Source organism: Lissotriton helveticus, chromosome 3_1 (genome assembly GCF_964261635.1).
Source record: "Lissotriton helveticus chromosome 3_1, aLisHel1.1, whole genome shotgun sequence".
Taxonomy (NCBI): domain Eukaryota; kingdom Metazoa; phylum Chordata; class Amphibia; order Caudata; family Salamandridae; genus Lissotriton; species Lissotriton helveticus.
In genome coordinates this window covers 236,819,092-236,838,988 of record NC_136061.1, presented here as the reverse complement: position 1 = coordinate 236,838,988, position 19,897 = coordinate 236,819,092, and the positions used below count along the sequence as shown (strand labels likewise).

At 48.6% G+C, this 19,897-nt stretch overlaps 1 protein-coding gene across 2 annotated transcripts in view; it reads right to left on the bottom strand.

Annotated features, from left to right (window-relative positions):
- The window catches only part of NUP88 (nucleoporin 88), a 362,163-nt gene that overhangs the window by 94,670 nt on the left and 247,596 nt on the right, over positions 1-19,897 (bottom strand). For both annotated transcript variants that reach the window (XM_078679698.1, XM_078679699.1), the window contains exon 15: positions 4,291-4,417. In XM_078679698.1, coding sequence (XP_078535824.1) covers positions 4,291-4,417 — 127 coding nt within the window. The remainder of the gene's footprint in view (positions 1-4,290; positions 4,418-19,897) is intronic.

The following is a 19,897-nucleotide window of genomic DNA, read 5'->3' as shown; positions in this document are numbered from 1 at the left end:
CGCCAGTCCCTCCGTTCGTTCTGGAACTCCCAAAATGCGTATGTTATTACGCCGGGCGCGGCCTTCATAGTCATCCAGTTGTTGCGCCATTCGATCTGGTTTCCTTTGCAAGTCAAACACTAGCGTCTGGAGCTCCGACGTGTCAGTTTGCAAAGCAGTAGTAACTACTTTGAGTTATTTTACCCTTTCGTCCATCTTCTTGAAGTCCGCCCTGATTAGAGAGACCTCCACCGTAACTGCATCCGACGAGGTGCGCATACCATTAATTGCTGCCATTACGTCATGCCATGTCGGTTCTGGGCCCTGTTTAGGGGTATCTAGCCCTCCATCTTTCTCTACTTGCTGTGTCTCCCCCTTCTCTCCAGCTTTCGACCACGCAAATTTGGCCAGTTGTTTCTGAGCGTTCACTTTTGGGCCCCTGCCACCCGTCGCCATATCCACTGAGAGACAGCTTAGGTGCCAGAAGGAACCCCGGGGCACTTTCTGATAGTGCTTGTCATTTGTGTTGCCAGGTATGACGGCTTTCTCCTCTGCCTGGATTGTTTCCCTCAGCCCCGGCCCCCCCTCCCAACCGGGCGCAGGTGGCTCACGTGAGAGTGTCCGCCAGTCGTATGCCACTATCTCCGTGGGGGCATGAGGCACACTGAACAGCAACCCACTGCAGATCTAGTTCTCCCCACCGTGGCTGCCCGATATCACCACTCTATGCAGGGCACCGGCATTGAGTAGCCCAGAATGGCCTCTTAGGGGAGCCACTTCCTTTGCAAAGAGCACCCCTAGTCTCAATGAGGGCTCACATGTACTCCAGGCCTGATCCAACAACTGCTCAGTCTCCTACAGCCACGTCAATAGTGTTGCCAGGGTGTTACATAGGAGGCCCCCTGCTGCAGGCTAACAAATACAGCCCCATCCACATCATGGAAGGGGAGCCAACCTCCCTCGTCATAGGTAGCGCCTGCCACCACCAGGATCACACCAGCCACCTCCACGAAGGATCACACACACCTCAGGCTGTTCGATGTGACCCCGCCTTCAGCTGCTGTATGTGCCGCTTCTCCTGTACTTGGGGCCGCAGGTATCACAGGCAGCCACACTACCTTTTGCCTCGAGTCAAAGAGGCACGTCGGGCCTACCCGCCTCCAGTTTTCCCTTGACCGCAGCCTCCTTGCAATGGTCCCGGGGCCTAGCTGGTCGGGCCTTCGGGGCAGTGACATCCCCTGCCTATCTTCCTCTAAGTCCTCCATCAGCTCTTACTTCACTTTACGCCGCACAGTTGGGCGGCATCACCCGCCAGCCTACCGCTTCTTCCCCACAGCTTCGTCGAGCTTCCGGGGCGTGTATTTAGCAGTTGAGTGACGGATGACGTCACGGCTTAAAAACTGCAAAAAGACGGGGCTTGAACCGAGTGACGCCCCTCTCCCCCAATGGCTGGCCAGCATTTACGAGGCCAGCCAATGGAGAAAATGTCATGAGCAATGCCAATAGCTCTACCTTTAATAATGCCGAAACCATTGCATTGTAAATGCTTGTTTAAAATGTTTTCATACTATAGCAGTGACAAGGACTGTGTTGTCTTACCAATATAATGAACTCTCAACACTAACAGCATGGATGAAAAGTTTTCCTTTAAAAAGCAAGGGAGTTCTTCAGCTACCCTCAAACTTCCACAGCAGAAACTCTAGGTTAAAGGTGAGCTATCCTGTTTTAGGTTTAAACCTATAATAGCTGATAAAAAGGCCCACTGAAAGGAAAGCAGGCCTCATTAGTGTAAAAATATGAACACGGTTAAACACATGAACAAGCACAAACTAAAACACAATTCCAAGAAAGGAAAATGAGAAAGAATAAGTCATTTTTATTTCTTACTGAAGGGACCAACATAATGTAACTTTGTTACACCAGGTAGCTGCAAGAAAGCCTGGTCTATTCTGCTTGAGTTTTGTAGTCGAGGAATGTCACTAAAATGTTCTTCCTTTTGTTTCTTCCAGTTTTGTGAATTTTGGATTAAAGGTGCAGGATTTAGACGCATGTTTTAGGTCCGATCTAATTATTTTTACTGTAGAGGATCAGGGAACATTAAAACCTTATTTGATCATGTGTCAGTGTTTATTTCTTTCTATGACTGACGAAATGGTTGACTTATACAAACCTTGGCCAATATGTACAATTACATTTATCAACAGACACAGAATAGGCAAAACCCTTTGATACATCAGCCTCCTCTTCTAACGAGTCAATGCTGATAGCAGCTCACCTGCCAAACACCAATGTGTAGTAATCTGCTTCTCATGTAATGCATCTCCCTCGCCCTGGTTCTCTGCCTGATGCTCTAGCTATATGATGTCATTTGGAATGTTATGGATGTTTGTACTTGAAGGTGGAGCTGTTGGAGAAGTTGGGCTGAGCAGCCAAGAGGCTGCTCCTGGTGGGGCTTATATTAGGAACTTACATTAAGATTTACATTGGAACTTACTAAGCTGGAACTTAAGGAATAAACTACAAGAACTGTCTACTGGACTTCCTTATTTCTACACAAAGGCTTTAAACATTCAATGCAAGGTGCAGTGACAGGTACTTGTGACAATAGTGTTGTTGCCTTAAACATGGGATACTAGCGAAAATAGGACACAAGATTTTCCACATAGCAAACAAATTCATAGTTGCAATGTGTCCCATTGTTGCGTGATTCCTTCAGTGAATCCCGGCTTTTTATCCAACTGCACTTCACTTAATGCAATTTCAAGTCCCAGAATTCAATATGACGACTGTTAAAAGGTCAGTACTGACAAAGTGAGACATTTGCCATGGGGTCACTTAGCCACTATGAATGTCTTCACAACAGAGTACAGAAAAGCAGTGGGCAGCATGCGTAAAGCATCAAGTTTCAGATGCTTTAGAATGCATGGCTATAAATGTATCTGCTGCAATTCGAAATGTAAAAGATTTAACAAAGTACTATGCTGTTGAGAAGGTTGACCACCTTTACATTGTTATAATATTCAGTAAAGTGTAGGTGAATGAGCCCCAACCAAGTCTAAAAGTTAGTATATTAAAACATTTGAATATAGCAATCTTACTTGTTTTAATGCATGAATAGTCCTTTACCCGACAGAGCCCCAACAGAGCAAATGTGAGAGGTAATGAGATGTGGGTAAAAGTGCATTACACAGCCTTTTTATGCCAAGAACCACTGCCAATGGTAAAACACTACATACTCTGCATTACTTCTTTAAATTAAATATGCCTTGTAACAATCAGTGCAAAAAAATATATATGTTTTTTTAAAAGTGGAATAACAGTTTTTGTCAATTATGGGAGTTAACAGCTGCACAAATACGGATAAGCACTGATTTCAAAGGGTTTGGAAAACACTGAGAAAAAAACACTGAAAGCCACACAAAATAATCACTGAAAACAGGACAGTTTAATTATAGGTATTAAATCAGCACAGAATCTTAGAGAGGTATAAACGAAATGCACAGACATTTAGTATATTGTATATAGCTAATTATAAGCATTGTACAAGCTATAACACAGTTATGTTAGGACATCCAGAAGAATAGCATGAAATACTAGCAAATATATGCCTCCATATTTTCCTAGTGTGACTTTGACTTCAGTCTGGTCTTATTTTTGTCATGCCACATTGCATTGTTACTAATGTCGATCAGTCAAAATACTTTATTTCGATCACACAGATCAACAAAGTAGAAAAATATGTCAATTTCCAAAGTGTAACATAGATTAAAAAAAACAGGCCAGCTGTTATAAAACAGATACAATTATTAACCCCTTGGGTGCTTATGACAGAACCACGCCGTCATGAGTCACGGGCGGCGTGTGCTCATGACGGCGTGGTTCCGTCATGCCGCTGCCGCTCCGCCCACGCGGTACTAATTCCCCGCTGTGCGGGCGAATTAATGAGCGGGAGGGGTCATGATGGAACCACGCCGCCATGAGCACACGCCGCCCGTGACCCATGAAGGCGTGGAGCCGCCATGAGCACCGAAGCGCCGCGCTCACCGCCTAGTCCCCCCCCCCCCACGCGGCAGAATTCTCGGCGCAGGGAAGGGTTTAAGACAAAGTAGAAACAGTTCATAAGCAAAACACATTTACGATTTGCAAAACACTTCACTGGTTTCATCTCTATTATAGTTGCTCAGGAGGTGGCTACCACATTTTATAGGCACTTGGAGCGCCTTATCAAGGTTGCCATGAGAAACTTTGCCACACCGAAAACATGGGACCTGGATATACTAGTACTCAAAGTGCTAATGTCTATCAACTTACCTGTTTAATAGCAGTTCCCAGGTGGTCCAATTGATCGTTCACCATCTGTAATTCTTTCCTCATATCCCTCTCACTGTCAGATAGAACTGGGAGCTGGGAATGAAAGCTACGCAACACTTTTTTCATCCTTTTAGAAAAGATAATGAATGAATGTTTACAAAATAAAATGAGGAAGCACTCAATATAAAGCAGGGTTCTCCAAAGTCGGTCCTGGAAGGCAAGATCCATATCAGCAGCATGTCCCCATTTAGATAACCGTAGTTATCTTTAAAATCTGGCATGGATCCGGCCCTCAACAACCAACTTTGGAGAACCCCGATATACAGGGATGCAAAAGAAAAATGTAACCACTTCTCAGTTACTATATGAAATGCCAGCATTAATATACTTTACAGGAAATCATTTTGTAAAAGAAAATTAAAGAAAGAAATATTAACAAGCGGATCATGAGGCAGATGGGGACTCCCTGATAGTAAATTAAAACTATAAAGTACCAGTCAGACTCATGCAAGGAGTGCACTGGGGCCAAAGGAGTTTACCTTTTAGTTACCTATTTTTTGCATCGGTGTTCTAAGGCGGTAGATCTGAATCCACACACGTCTTCTCTTTACAGATTCCTGTGGCTTTACTACTGAAAGTAACCACACTCACCCTCATTCCTTTTTAGATGGGGACCATGAAAAAAGCGCCTTGTTAACGGGCTTTAGTCCTTTGTTTGCAATGCATGGATTTGTCTCAGTAGGCAGTTGGTTTGTGCTGGTGAGGCACTTTTCAGTCATTTAGGTGGTCACACACCCTAGCTCATAACCTTGACCATATTTAAGCTTTGAAGTTAAAGTTAGTAGGTAGGGTAAAGTTCAAATTCAACTGTTGCTTAGCTCCGATGAAAACCTATATGAAGGTGAGCAGAGATCCTGGCTATCTGCCTTTGCCTATGATTATATTGAGCACAAAACTGCAGTCAGGCTACTCAGGTGTGAGTCAGGCTCTTCTCAATGATACTTAAGCTCATGTTTTTCAAACATGTAATTAAGAACAAGTTAAATATTGTAAATATTAACACATTGCAGCTGGACCTTGCTGCTTCAAGGTATACTTCCAGCTGATTTACTTCATGTGAGATGCATTAATGAAATGTAAAAAGGGTTAGTTTGGAATGTAAACACCAAGGCCAGAGCTACAGTGTGACATGGCTGTCTCTCTGTCCAAGTACTGGATTTTGCGCTCACATGTAGGTAGCAAAATCTGTTCTGTGGGCCGCATGATTATGTGACTCATGCACCACTTGCAAGGTTCGGGTGTACTGTAAGGCTGTCTTTAAAAAAGTTACATATGACAAGTTAAATCACAGCAAATCATTTTACATACTTACACAAAGTAGTGGTTCCAGGGATTATTCACAGACAAAGATATATTATGTTGAAACGTCAAAGTGGGTACAAACTGGCTGCAGTTTTTAGGTCTGGTGTGGCAGCACAGCTATCGCTAGACTTTGTTATCAATAGAAAACTAGTTTTCAGAAGCACAAATGAGAGCGTCTCAGGCTATGGACAAATGTGTTTTTCATAAATACAGTATTTGATTGGACAGAACCTGTGTGCTTCCACTGAAAAATAGTGCTTGTGTTGCACTTTTTTCCTTGTGGGTAAGCTTGTGCTCAATAGAGCAGGTCTGTGTTAGTTCAAGTTAGTGTTAGTCAAGGCTGTGGCCTGCTCTGTTTATTATGAAAAGTTATGATAAAAGAAGAAGGCCGTACATATTTATTTGTAAAAAGAATATGTCAAAATCACAGGCATTTCATGGTAATTATTATTACTCTGTATCCAAGCCTGCAGATATGTACTTAGTTACATGGAATCTCAGATTACCGTAGTAAGCAAGTGTTTGGTTGTTGACCACCCCCTCCGAGAAACCATGGAGATAAGAGATTTACACTGTGATAATTCTGGATAGGCCGCAAGGACAGGTAATATTTTGATTTGTCAAATGTAAGTTTGTATACATATTTAATTTTACAACTGTATGACTGATGGTTGTCTTGTGGGAAAGCGTATACTCAATACAGTAGACCCAAGTTGCATATATTAGCAAGCCATCCATAAAGGCCACAGATCTGATTGGTTCAATATAAGTTAAGTCTGATGCCATAAATCTGATATGTGTATTATGAAACATTTTGGCAAAAGCAGTAGGCATTTATTAAAGCCAATAGGCCTTTTAGGTTAGGACTGTTATTGCACTATGTAAAGCCTGCAGGAATGTATTTTGTAGGCAAGGATTCTGGTGCCAATTACAATCTCTGTAAACCCTAGGACAGCGGTTCTTAACTAATGGTTCGGGGACCCATGATGCCTACAAGAGGTCCACCACTGCTTAAAAAATTAAACAATATTACCAAAATAATAAAGTAAATAAAAGAACCAAGAGGTGACAGAGATTTTTAAAACATTCTGTGAATATGAAGGAATTTGAAATAGTCGAATCTGACGCGTGCGCAGATCGGACGGCCCCCGGCCATCCCCGGTATGGAAGGGGTTAAATAAAATATATCAACATTTGTGTATTTGTTTGATGTATGTTTGTTTAGGTATTTTGGTGTATTATTCTGCAGTTCAAAAATCTTCAAAATTGCCTAGGCTGGGGTCACATAATGGCTAGTGGGGGTTGCTAAATTACAATAGCGACTCAGTTGGGAGCCCGTATTTTGGTAAAGACTAAGCAGGTGTCCACGATTCACGGGCAGGGGGGAGGAGTGTGGGGGGGGGGTGGTTGCAATCTCTTTGGCAGACCTGACCGGCATCACTGTGTGCCAGGAGTTTGTAATTGGAATAAAAATTACAATGCATACACATATATATATATATATATATATATATATATATAAATACATAGAAGAGCTTTGGGCCAGGCCTCCTCTCCATTGGCTCTTTTAGCCTGTGGCTAACGGTATTTGATCACGTGTGCAGCTCCCTAAAAATAGGTGGGACTGTGCTTCCGCTCCAGGGCTGGAGGGGCAGGTCTATAGTTTTCTATGTTCTCCTTTTATAGGTCTCTTCTTTTCTTTCCGGACCATCTTTTTATTTTCATTTTAGAGTACACTACAACTGCCCAGACCGCTTGTTTCCTGCTAATTTTAACTACACCACAAGTAAACCTTTATTATAGTCCGCCAGTAGGGTATTCCAATCTTCATCCCTGAATTGCGTGTGAAGACCCGATTACCACAAGGCATGCAGTGCTGTGTATGTGGGTGAAGAAAAGCACAAGTCCAGCAATGTGACTGTATGTCCCATATTAGCCCCCCAAAGTTTTTCCAAGTGTAAAGGTATTGATTAATGGGTGAGCTGGGGTGATCAATATACGTCTTCCCCAGGCCATATGATAAAGCCGGCGATAATTGATTGCATCACCATAGTTGGGAAGTTGGAACCACAAACTCCTGTCTAAAGTCAGGGAACGATTTGATGGAGCCTTTAGAGACAAGGTCTTCAATGTGGTGAATACCATGAGTAATGGGCAGAGAATGTGGCCTAACGGCTAGGGTGGTCGACCTTGGGGCAAGGGAACCGGGTGCGTGTCTCGGCAGGGACGCTCATCATTCTGTGATTCTGGGCAAATCACTTAATCACCCCGTGCCTAACAAAAATGAATGTGTCCTTCTGTAACGTAACTAGTGCTCATGTAAAGTGCTCTGATACCTTCGGTCTAGTTCGCACAATATAAAACACCACAAAAAAAAAAAAAGAAGAAAATCCAAGTGGACCAGTAAATTTCCTCCCCACTGACCGTGATAGCCACTTGCTCCAAAGCGGGGCTTTAGAAGTGAACAGGGCAGGGGACTTGCTTCAGCCTACGAACCCTATGAAACATATACTGGGAAGTATGAATGATTGGTTTTTTGAATAACTTTATTTACCATTTTATTAACAATGCACATAGATTCATGATGCTTAGATATGCAGGTACATTACTCGCAGGCTCGAAAAAACAAGCATTATAAAACAGATATAGATAAACCGATACATTCACGTATCTGATATAGTTGATGATCGTCTTGAAGTGTGTTTCGTGAATTCCTACTTAGTGCGAGTTTCCATAAGCACATCCGTAACCTCTTTAAGCTTCACTAGGTCACCCCGCAGACTGTGTGCTCAGACTTGCTTCCTGTCCCTCTTGACTGGATGGTGTGTCTGGTATCTCTTGCAAATGGAGGTATTCACTAAGGGGTTGCCATATATCCTTAGATTGCGATGTGGGCGGTTGTAGTTCTGCGTATAGTTCGCTTGTGGTATCGCAAAATGACATGCTCTTAAGCTAGCTTTTCACATTGGGTTTTCTGCCTGGTCCCCCAGCGAAGAACTATTTCTCGTTTCACCAGTAGGATGGCAATTGCTATGTATCTGCTTGTGCTTTTGGGTAACGGATCTACATAGCCCATCAGTGCAATCAAAGGGGATGCCGACAGTTGTATCCCCACCATCTGCTGTACTACACCGTATATTTCTGGCAAATAAGCGCTTATTATACTACAGGTCCAAGTCATGTGAAGGAATGATGCCACCTGCAAATTACATTTTGGCCAAAGAGTAAAAGTAGTGCTCTTTATCCTGACCATCTGTTGTGGCATAACATAGGCCCTCCTGAGCATCTTAAATTGTAATAATTTATGTCTGTGGTTGCATGAAACTAGTTTAATTTGTTTGCAACACCGTTTCCAGATGTCATCTGTGAGTGGTTGTTCTATATCGGCAGCCTAAGCTTCTCTGACCTTAGCATCTCGTTGTGGAATCAGTGCAAGGCTGGCTTTGTACAGTCTAGAAGTGATGTGTTTTCTACTGGTGTCTGTAATTACGAATGTGAGTAGACTAAACTCTGCCGGTTCTATTGGATAGGTTGATATTGTGCCTCTAAGTGCGCTCTGCAAACGGGTCAGTACGAAATGGTCCATAAATGTGGCTGACAAGAAACGCAGGTCTTCAGTATGAGAAAATGCATGGCCTCCAGTCCCTGATAGATTCTAGTCTGAGTCGGGTACAATCACAAGGCATTTCTGACATTTTCTTCTATGCACAGTAGGAAAAAATAAAATGCGATATACAATACATATAATACATATAAGACCCATCCTGAGCGTTCCGTCACTGTTCACGTCTATAAATACACCCAATTCTTCCCTCCAATGGCGTGTGTCAAAGTAACAGAAGACCGTAGCTCTAGAGAGTAGGTATCGCATAAGTTTTGCTATTGATGCATAGTTTGATTCATTCTAGCCCACTCCCGTTGGCACTATACCTTGCTCCTGTTGTGTGGGGGGATCCTGTTGTTGTGCAGATAGGAAGGTTCTGAAGGGGCCCCAGATGTCTTTAGGCCCGGAAGACGGAGGGATTGTACTGGCATACAGTTCGCTTTTCATAGAGCAGGATGCTAAGCTATGGAGCCAGCCTTTTATTGTAGGTGTCCGCTGGCAGCAAATCTGTGAACTTTAAGAGGGAACTGGATGACGTACCCTAAGAGGGCATTCTCGGGCAGGGGGGTCCATCGGCACCTGTATCATACTGCTTATCGTCTTATGCACTACTACCCAAAAGGTGTGTATGCGAGGGCATGTCCAGGCTAAGTGTGCAAAGTCTGCTTGAGGGGAGTTGCACCGCTGGCAATGGTGTGATCTAGTGGGATCTATCCTGTGCGCCCTGGCTGGGGTGACCTAAATCCTGCGTAGGAACTTAAAATGAATCAGTTTATGACATCTATTGAGGGACACTGTTTTTGTACTTGCACAACAAGCCAACCATTGCTCATCAGTTATTGGGTTGCCCAAGTCCATTTCCCACGCACTACGTACCCTATCATCATTAACTGGGATAATGTCGGCACATGCCTTGTATAGCTGGGATATGAGATGGACCCCTTTGCTGCTACCTATCATCATTGTGAGTGGGGGTGAAAGACGTAGGCTCAAGAGGGTAATCTGGAAGCTGAGCCCGCAGAGCTGAACGTAGTCTCGCCAAGACAAATCTGTCCATAAAAGTAATGTCTAGAAATGAGGACACATTTTGGCAATGTTACATTTAGTACATGTCTTCTGCACCAGCTTTTCGCCAGTTATAGGTAGCCATTTGGTGTTAGGGAGCGGGAGGGCAGAGGAGTACATTGACTGGGTGTTCGTAATACGCCCCAGTTTAGCCTATGCCCAGCTGGTAGTGGAGACCGGCTGAATGTCTTTGGGATCTTTGGTGATACCCAAGGGCAGTACGTTAGTTAAGGTGTCCGGCAAAACAAAATCCGATTCCGGCCGCAGGAAGTGGATCCTGGCATCCAGGTGGTACCACGCCTGCGCAAAGCTGCATTGTGCTGCCAGATAATACAATAGTAAATCAGGGACTCCATACCGTCCTCTATCACAGGGGAGCATCATGATCTGCCATCTCACTCTGGGACTCCTGTTGCCCCACACTAGCTTAATTAAGTGAGAGCCAAGAGTGCTAAAAAACCTGTTCGAGAGCGGAATTGGGATGTTATGAAATAAGTACAAAAACTTCGGGAGTACAACCATTTTGAGAAAGGTCACTTGCCCAGCCATGGAGAGTGGGAACTTGAGCCAGTAGTCTATTTGCACCTCAAGCTTGGAGATCGCCACCCCATAATTACGACGAATAATCTGCTCTGTCTCAGGATGTATATGCACCCTCAAATATTTCACTGAGTCCGAACACAATTCCAAAGGAAACTTCAAGTCCCATTGGGCCGTGCTAGCTGTGAGGGGAAAGATAACTGATTTACACCAATTTAGCCCCAGACCAGAGAAGGTACCAAAACGGAGAATCTCTCTGATAAGAGGATCGAGGTTGATTTGGGGGTCACAAACATATAACAAACATGTAATATCGAGTCATCTGCATATAAGGAAACCAGCAATGGGCGTGTGTTGAACTGTAAACCTCTGTGTAGGTGTTTCTCCTGGAAATGACTTACCAAAGGGTCCATCGCTAATATAGACAACAAAGGTGATAGCGGACAGCCCTGCCTCGTGCCATGTGATAGGGGGAAGGGCGCCGACAAGGTACCATTGAGCCGGAGCCTAGCCGTAGGTTGACTGTACAGCAGAGCTGTGGTCCCAATGAATCCCTGCAGCATCCCCATACGCTGTATTATGGACAGGAAAAAGGGCCATTCCAGGGAGTCGAAAGCTTTTTCGGTGTCTAGAAGGACTGCTGCTGCGGGAGTGTCCGGATTTATTCTATGTAGGGTGTTAAATAAGGTGCGGAGGTTGAAGGCCGTGGAACGGTGCGGAACGAAACCAGACTGAGCCGGGGAGATGATAGATTCCATTAGGAGGGAGAGACGGCATGCTAGAGCCTTAGCGCAGATTTTGTAATCTAGATTTAGGAGTGACAAGGGTCGATACGAGCCACATATTAGGGGGTCTTTCCTGGGTTTGGGGATCAAGATGATAACAGCTTCTCGTAGAGTAGGTGGGAGAACTTGTTTCTCTAGTGCTTCGGCATATACGTCCAAGAGGCGAGGGATCAATAGGTCTTTGTAAGCCTTGTAAAATACGCCCGTGAACCCATCAAGCCCAGGGGCAGTGGATGAGTTTAGGGCCGTGATGGCTTCATCAATGCTTTCTTCCGTGATAGGCACTGCTAAGAAGTCTTGCATGAACCTCTCAAGGTATACCAATGCGATCTCTGATAGTTAAGACTCCTGGTCAGACTGGTTGTGCCCCAATTTTGTGGTGTACAATGTTTTAAAATAAGAAAGGAATTCCTTCTGGATTTCCAGCGGGTCCATGATTTGGTGTCCTGCCACTGAACGTAACTACGTAATCTATGCTTTAGTGTAGGGGCGTCTGATCATTTGGGCTAATACTCGTCCAGGGCGGTTCCCCCCTGGAAACCTTAGCGTTATGGTATTTCCCCATGTAAAGGATTTCTCTCTCAGCCGTCTCTCTGTACTCCAAGAGCTGAGCTGCTCTCTTATTATCTTGACCCGGGTCGGCTGATGAACGCAGCCCAGTGTCCAAGGATCCAAGTTCCCTTTCCAGATGGGCAAGCGTGCCACGCAGGTCCAGCAGTACCCCAGAGCTCTTAGACATGCATACCCCTCTGATGTAGGCCTTAAAGCCCTCCCATAACATTGCCTCCGACTCTACAGACCCAGTGTTTATGTTAAAGTAATCCTCGATCGCTTCTGAGATTTCCTGTCTGATCACCTCATCACCTAATGTACGACTGGGGAACCTCCACTGTCTCTCAAAACCCTTGGCGCGAAGGACCCTCAGTGACAATAGAACGGGGGAGTGATCAGAATATGTCCTGGGAAGTATCTGGAGCCCATGGAACCAACTAGAGATCTCTGAGGAAGTCAGCCAATGATCAATCCTTGTCCACGTGTCATGGGAGCTGGTATAATGTGTATATATAGTGTGACTCGTGTCACGTAAGGAAAAGTGCTCGCACAAGGACTTTAAGGCTTTACGCGCCCATGGTTTGGGGTCTGGGGCAGTTAAAGTGCTATCTGCGGTTTGGTTGAGGGCAATGTTAAAATCGCCCCCTTAGAGCAGGGGCACGGGGCCAAGCTGCAGCAATCTGAAGAGTAATGAGTAATTAAAATCAGGGGAATCGATGTTGGGGCTGTAGATGCAAATCAACGCTACCTTGTGACTCAACAGTGTGCCCACAACAATCACAAACCTACCTTCGTCGTTACATGTTACAGAGTAGCAATTAAAGGGGAGCCGCTTGTGTATGAGAATAGCTGTGCCCCTGGCATAATTGCTATAATTTGCAAAAAAACTGTTTGGGCCTCAAGTAGATGCGAATTGTGCCTGATCGCTGGTAGGAAGATGTATTTCCTCCAAGAAGTTATATCGACCCTGTGCCGGAGTAAATAATGGACAACCTGCCTCCTTTTGCGGGTGTTGTTTAAGCCCCGGACAGTCCATGTAGCGAGGGTAACGCTCGAAGGGCCAGAGTTGTAACCTAACTGAGCCATGGCGTTTGCGTGATATGGAGATCAATGAGTAACTGGGGCGTGGCTTGGACGCTGAGGGGGCGTGGCTTGGACGCTGAGGGAAATGGCTGCGTGAGCTCGGAGCTCCGCGCCCGATCCCCCGAATTAATCCTGTAAACGAGCGCTGGGGTGCCTGGGGCCGCTCTCCTGGACAAGCGGCGCCCGCACTAAGAGCGGAGGGCTTCCCTGAAGCCGCACACGGAACCCGCCGACCAGGGATTGCCGGCGAACGCTGACCAGCGCGGACTGTGCGCGAAAAACAAGATGGCGGGCGCGGCCGAAGCTGCGAGGACCTAGTCGCTGCACAGCACAGAGGGCTGGTGACTGAGGGCGACGACCGCGCACTGTGTGCAGACCTTCGGAGCCTAAAGGGGGACCCGCCGGCGGCGGCCCCGTTGCCGGAAGCATCGATCCCGGCCGCGCTGGAGCTCGACCTACGGGAGGGCCGATTGCAAAATGGCGGCGCTCCCCGACCACTAAGCCTAGCCGAGCCTGAGATCACAGAGAAGACTGATCCGCGGATAAGAGCCGCTGGGAGACAGACGTGCCACTCCTGCTGGGGGTGTCGCAGCGGGACCACGGCGACATCTGAGTGCTTGGAGGCGGGGGCGGAGCCGCCGGGACTGATCGCTGGAGCTAGGCGAGGTCCCTGAGCTTTCCTGCAGTGGCAGTGGCTGCTGATTGCGAGAGGAGAGGCGGCTGGTGGGGAGCGTGGTGGCTGTTGGCCGCTGCGGGTGGTATTCTTGGACGGCAGAGGCGGCCGGCTGTGGGACTACGAAGCAAGAGGGCGGCGGTGCTCTACTGAGCCAGTGGCGGGGAGCCCACCCGGGTCCGGCCCAGTAATGAAGAGCTGCGAGGAGTGAGCGCGAAGGCGCAGAGCCTGAGTGGTATTCAGCCGGCACGTGCCTGGAGACCGGGGCCCACGCCGATGAGCCACGGGGTTAGCCTCCAGCGGAAATCGGGGACTCCTAGCCAAGAGAGGTGAGCCCGAGGCAGAGCTCTGACGGGGCATTGACGGCGGGGTGCGGAGCGACGGCCGCTGTCGCAACGCCGCTGGACTGGAGGTGGGGACATCAGGAAGCATAGCCCAGAGATCTGAGCACCTCTGGATCAGCGGCTGCAATTCCGACCGAGCCTGTGCGGAGGGTCTGCTGGAGAACGCTATTTCGAGAACGACGACGCCCACGTTGACGTAATCGAGCACAAGGGCAGCCGACGCTGTATCTAGTGGTGACCATGGGGAAGCCTACCAAGAAAACTGAGGGGGCAACGACATCAGAGACTTCGGATGGAGGCCAGATGGGCCCGGCGGACCTGCAACAGCTCCAGGACCGGATACTAGAGGCCATCGCGGCAACTAGGGACGCCCTACAACAGGACATCGCGCAGGTGACCTCGGGACTGGGCCTCCTCCACGCAGAACACGACAAGCTCAAGGACAGTGTGAAAAACGTGGAGGCCACCCTGCAGGAACTGTCCCCAGCCCACAAATCAACGGAGGGGAGGCTGACGGATGCCCTTGACCGCATACAAGCGCTGGAAAGGAGGGCCGAGGACGCGGAAAACAGGAACAGACATAGCAACATCCGCATAGTGGGTATGCTTGAAAAATCAGAAGGAGGGGATATGATAGAATACTTGGACACCTGGCTTAAAACGGTGGTGGCCCCCGAGGGCCTCTCCCCTTTCTTCACGTTGGAGAGAGCCCACCGTGTCCCGTCCAGGCCGCTTAAGCCGGGACTGCCGCCACGACCGATCATCGCCAAATTGTTAGACTATAGAGACAGGGATGTGCTCCTCCAGAGGGCTTGTGATGCGGGGCCATTTCAAGTGGCGAACAGCAAGGTGACATTGTTCCCCGACTTCACGTTTGAAACGCAAAAAATGAGAGCCTCTTTCCTGTCTATCAAGAGAGAATTGAGAACTGAGGGCATTCAATATTCTCTGCTTTTCCCGGCAAAGCTTCGGGTGGTGGTGGACGATAAGTCGTTTTTTTTTCTCCACATCGGCCGATGCCGGGTCGTGGTGGGACACATACAAAGCCGGCACGGACGGAGCTAGGACTCAAGAGGCGAGAGAGAGAGGGTCGACACAAGTGCGGAAATCGCTGAGGCTGCGTGGGAAACGGCATGTATCGCGAAAACCCACTGCAGCCCAAACGGATGAGGAGAGGAGAGCAGCGCTGTAAGCGGTGGAATCACTGTCGAGAGACGAAGCCTCCTCGGCTAAGCTGGACACAGAATCGGAAGGCCATGTCTCCGGCACGGAAACGGACCACTCGGACACACTCAATGCCGAGGGCCCGCTGGTGACACCGCAGACCTCGGATGAGATCCTGAGCCAATGATGTGGAGGCAGTGGGCACTGGACATTCTATGAGTAAGAGGGGGGGCCCGGGGAGTGGAGCTGCTGGGGGGGGGGCGGACTCGGGGCCACTGAGCAAGCACAGACATGGGGGGGATCCATGGGCGCGGGCGAACGCGGCCGCCATCTAACCTGAGCCACACCTCATTAGCCCTAAAGGCATCCACGGTCACGACTGTGGAGTAGTTGGGAGTGCAGGGATTCATCTGAGTTAGGATGGGTACCGATGAACCACTATTGGGGCCTGTTCTGGGGAGGGAGGTTTTGGGAGTTGTGGGGATGTTTATCTGTTGGATACAGGTTCAGTTTGCGCACTGGCAAAGTGCGAGTTCTAGAAATGTTGGGGACGATTGGGGGACATTCACCACCGCAGTAGGAACGAACCACTATGACAAGATGCGACACCTCATTAGGGACAATGGCTAATGCGGGGATATTACGGTGCATAACCTGGAATGTCCGGGGGCTACACTTTATGACGAGGAGACACAAAATACATGCTTATTTGATTCGTAGGGGGACTCATATCGCCTTTCTCCAAGAAACGCACCTCACGAAACAAGAGGGTATAGCCTTACAGAGAAGGTGGAGGGGGCAGTTGTATTACACTACTTACTCGGCGTACGCTAGGGGGGGGGTCTTAATCTGGGCAAGGGCCGGGGTCCCTTTTCAGGCTACAAAACACGTAATTGACACTGAAGGACGGTATGTGGCAGTAGAGGGGAGGCTCAGGGGCAAGGACATAAAGCTGTGTAGTGTGTATGCGCCGAACACTGAGCAACTACACTTTTTAGCGCGCCTCTCTGGCACACTAGCGCATTACTTAGCGGGCCCTGTTAAACTTGGGGGTGATTTTAACTCCATAACGGACGTTACCTTGGATAGATCACACCCGCCCCTCCACGACTCCCCTGTGCACAGTCTCACGAAAGGCAGGGTGGACTGGCAGAGACGCTGGGGGCTCTTGGATGCCTGGCGGCTGCAGCACCCCACGGACAGGGATTACTAGTTTTTTTCGGGACTGCATGACTTGCACGTGCGGATTGATGCACTCTTATGCTCTCCGCTTGTGATGCCATTTATAGCGAGAACTGAGTACCTCACCAGAACACTGTCGGATCACAATCCTGTGCTGGCATCCTTAAATTGGATGACGGAAACCCCATGTGTCCCCACATGGCGATTACGCCCGGAGACCCTGGACGATCTGTTGTTTCACGAGGCGTTGCGGGACGGAATCGCGCACTATTGTGAGGAGAATGAGGGATCCACGGCCTCTAGAGCAATGGAATGGACCGCCCTTAAGGCGACCATAAGAGGCCAATGCATAGGGAAGCACGCGGGGGTGCGCAGGATTTTGCAGGATGATCTGACTAAGGCCGATGATAATCTGAGGAAGGCCGAGAGGGCGAGACCTGGCTGCCCTGAAAAGCAGGAGGAGGTGAACCGAGCTAGAGAAGCGGTGGCGGTGGAGGTGGAACGCCTCCGAAGCTTCGACCACAAGGCTTATCTGCTGAGGGCACATGCTGAAGGGGATAAATCTGGGACGTTACTAGCGTGGCTGGCCAACCCCACTAAACGGAGTCCACCGATACTATCCATTACGATGGCGGACGGGCAAATGGAGTACACCCAACCTGGGATACTAGAGGTTTTTCAGCAATTTTATGCGGCCCTTTATAAGAGTACACTAGCGGGGCATGGCACTGACATCGATGGGTATCTCGAGGACCTACAATTGCCTCGACTGCAACAGGAGCAGGCGGAAGATCTGGGTAGAGACGTAGAGAGCAACGAAATCACAGCAGCGATAAACCATATGGCCCGCAACAAAACGCCGGGGCTTGATGGCTTACCCATCGAATTCTATAGCAAGTATTCGGACGTCCTTGAACCCCGCCTCCAAGTGGTGTACAACGAGGCCAAAACTGCGGGCTGTCTCCCGCAGGCTATGCGGGAAGCGCTGGTGTTCCCATTATTGAAACAGGGAAGGGAGAGCGATGATCCGGCTTCCTATAGACCGCTCTCCATGCTAACTACAGACTATAAAATCCTGAGTGCCATACTTGCGACTAGGTTGTTGCAGCATCTGCCTACCCTGATACACCCAGACCAGTCTGGATTTATCCCAGCACGCAACACCACCATAGACATTAGAAGACTCACACGGCTGTTGGCTGACCCGTGCACGGCGGCCCCAACGCCTCTAGTGCTGTCCATTGACATAGAGAAAGCTTTCGACAGCCTAGAATGGGAGTACCTATACTAAACTATGGAGAAATTCGGTCTCGGAGAGGGCTACATCAGTTGGACTCGGGTGTTGTATGCTGCGGCAGTGGCTAGAGTGCGAGTGGGCCCTCTTATTTCACGGCAATATCCAGTTGAGCGAGGAACCAGACAGGGGTGCTCTCTGTCACCCCTGTTGTTCGCTCTGGCGATCGAGCCTCTAGCAGCGGAGGCGAGGACAGGGACTCATTTCAGAGGCCTAGACAGCAGCAGAGGCACGCAACATATCTCGCTTTATGCGGATGATCTGTTACTATTTCTAGAAAATGCGGAAGGAGCACTGGAGGGAGCGGAGGGAATGCTGGCAACATTCGGTAGGATATCAGGATTAAAGGTGAATTGGTCAAAGACGTGTTTGTTCCCACTACGCCAAGGTACACCGCAACCACATTGTAGACTGCAGCTGCAGTGGGCCCCCACCTGTCTGAAGTATCTAGGGGTGTACGTATACCATGAGGCAGCGGACATGCTGGAGGGTAACATTGGACGATGCATAAGAACACTACGGGGTATTATGGAGTTCTGGGCCACTCTACCGCTGTCGCCGATAGGCCGTATTTCCCTACTAAAAATGATCACCTTGCCGCGCCTGCTCTACTACTTCCGCACTCTGCCCCTCTGGGTGCCCCGCTCTGTATTCCATAGATTACGTTTGCAGGTCACTTCCTTTATATGGAACTCGGGGAGGTGCAGAGTGGCACTGACAACGCTCATCCGTCCGAAGGACGAGGGCGGTCTAGCCGCACCGGACTTTGAGCTCTACTATCTTGCGGCTCAATTGCAGCTCTTCACGCAAGAAGTAGCAAAAGTCTACCGTGGCCCGGAACAGGAAAGAGAGCGGGGGACGCCGCGTCACGTACTAGCGTACATAACTCTGCAACAGAAGATTGCCCTGACAGGTTTAACTCCTGAAGAACAGACGTTCAGGCTGTGTTGGAACCGATTGCAGCGCCGAGCGGGTCCGCAGCACCCATATGCCCCTGAAATCCCGCTTGGGATGGTGACTGCGCTCCCACATGGGGGGGATTGGTCACCGCTGCAGCAATGGGAGGCGGCGGGGCTGCAGGTGCTTGGTGACTTGTATGAGGAAGGGGCACTGATACCCTACCAGGACCTGCAGGAGAGATTTGGCCTTCCGCGAGGAGATTACTTATTACACGCAGCAGTGACGAGGGCCATCCGAGCACATTGGAAGGGGGGCTTGACGGAACCGACCACCACCATGGCTTGCCAATATACAATGATGGCGGCGGGGACCTATAAGGCAGTGACGTGCCTGTATTCCAGAATGGTGAGGGAGAACCTTCCGCCACTCACGGCGCTTAAATCTAAGTGGGAAGTAGACATTGGCAAAGGCATACCGGATGCCGCCTGGGCCCAGATAGTGCGACGGGCTAGTAAGAGCACGAGAAACGCGAGATTCCAACAGATCCATTTCTACATCTTACATAGAGCCTACATGACACCGGGCAGAATTAAGAGACTCTTTGGATCGACCAAGGCGAGGTGCCCACGCTGCACCCTGGAAGGGGCGGAGCTAGACCATATGTTATGGAACAGCCCGGAACTGCATGAATACTGGCGGGCGATAGGGGAGACGCTTAACAAGGCCACCGACAGAACAGTGACCTTTGACATGGCGACCTGCATATTACACTGGTTCCCGCACACACCTAAGACTAAAACCACTAGTAAATTTATAGACCTGGGATTGATTCTGGCCAAGAGAGAAATTACGAGAGTATGGAAGGCGAGGGTAGGTCCCACACACAGAAAATGGGTGAATGAGCTTCTAAAATGGGCTACTTGTGAAAGCACGCTCAGATACCAAGCAGCCCGAAAACGCCCAGACAAGAGAGCAACAGACACGACTGCAGCATGGGAGATGATAGTGCAGGCACTGCGAGATAGCACTCTGCAGGAAGACGAGGAAGCTCTGAACACA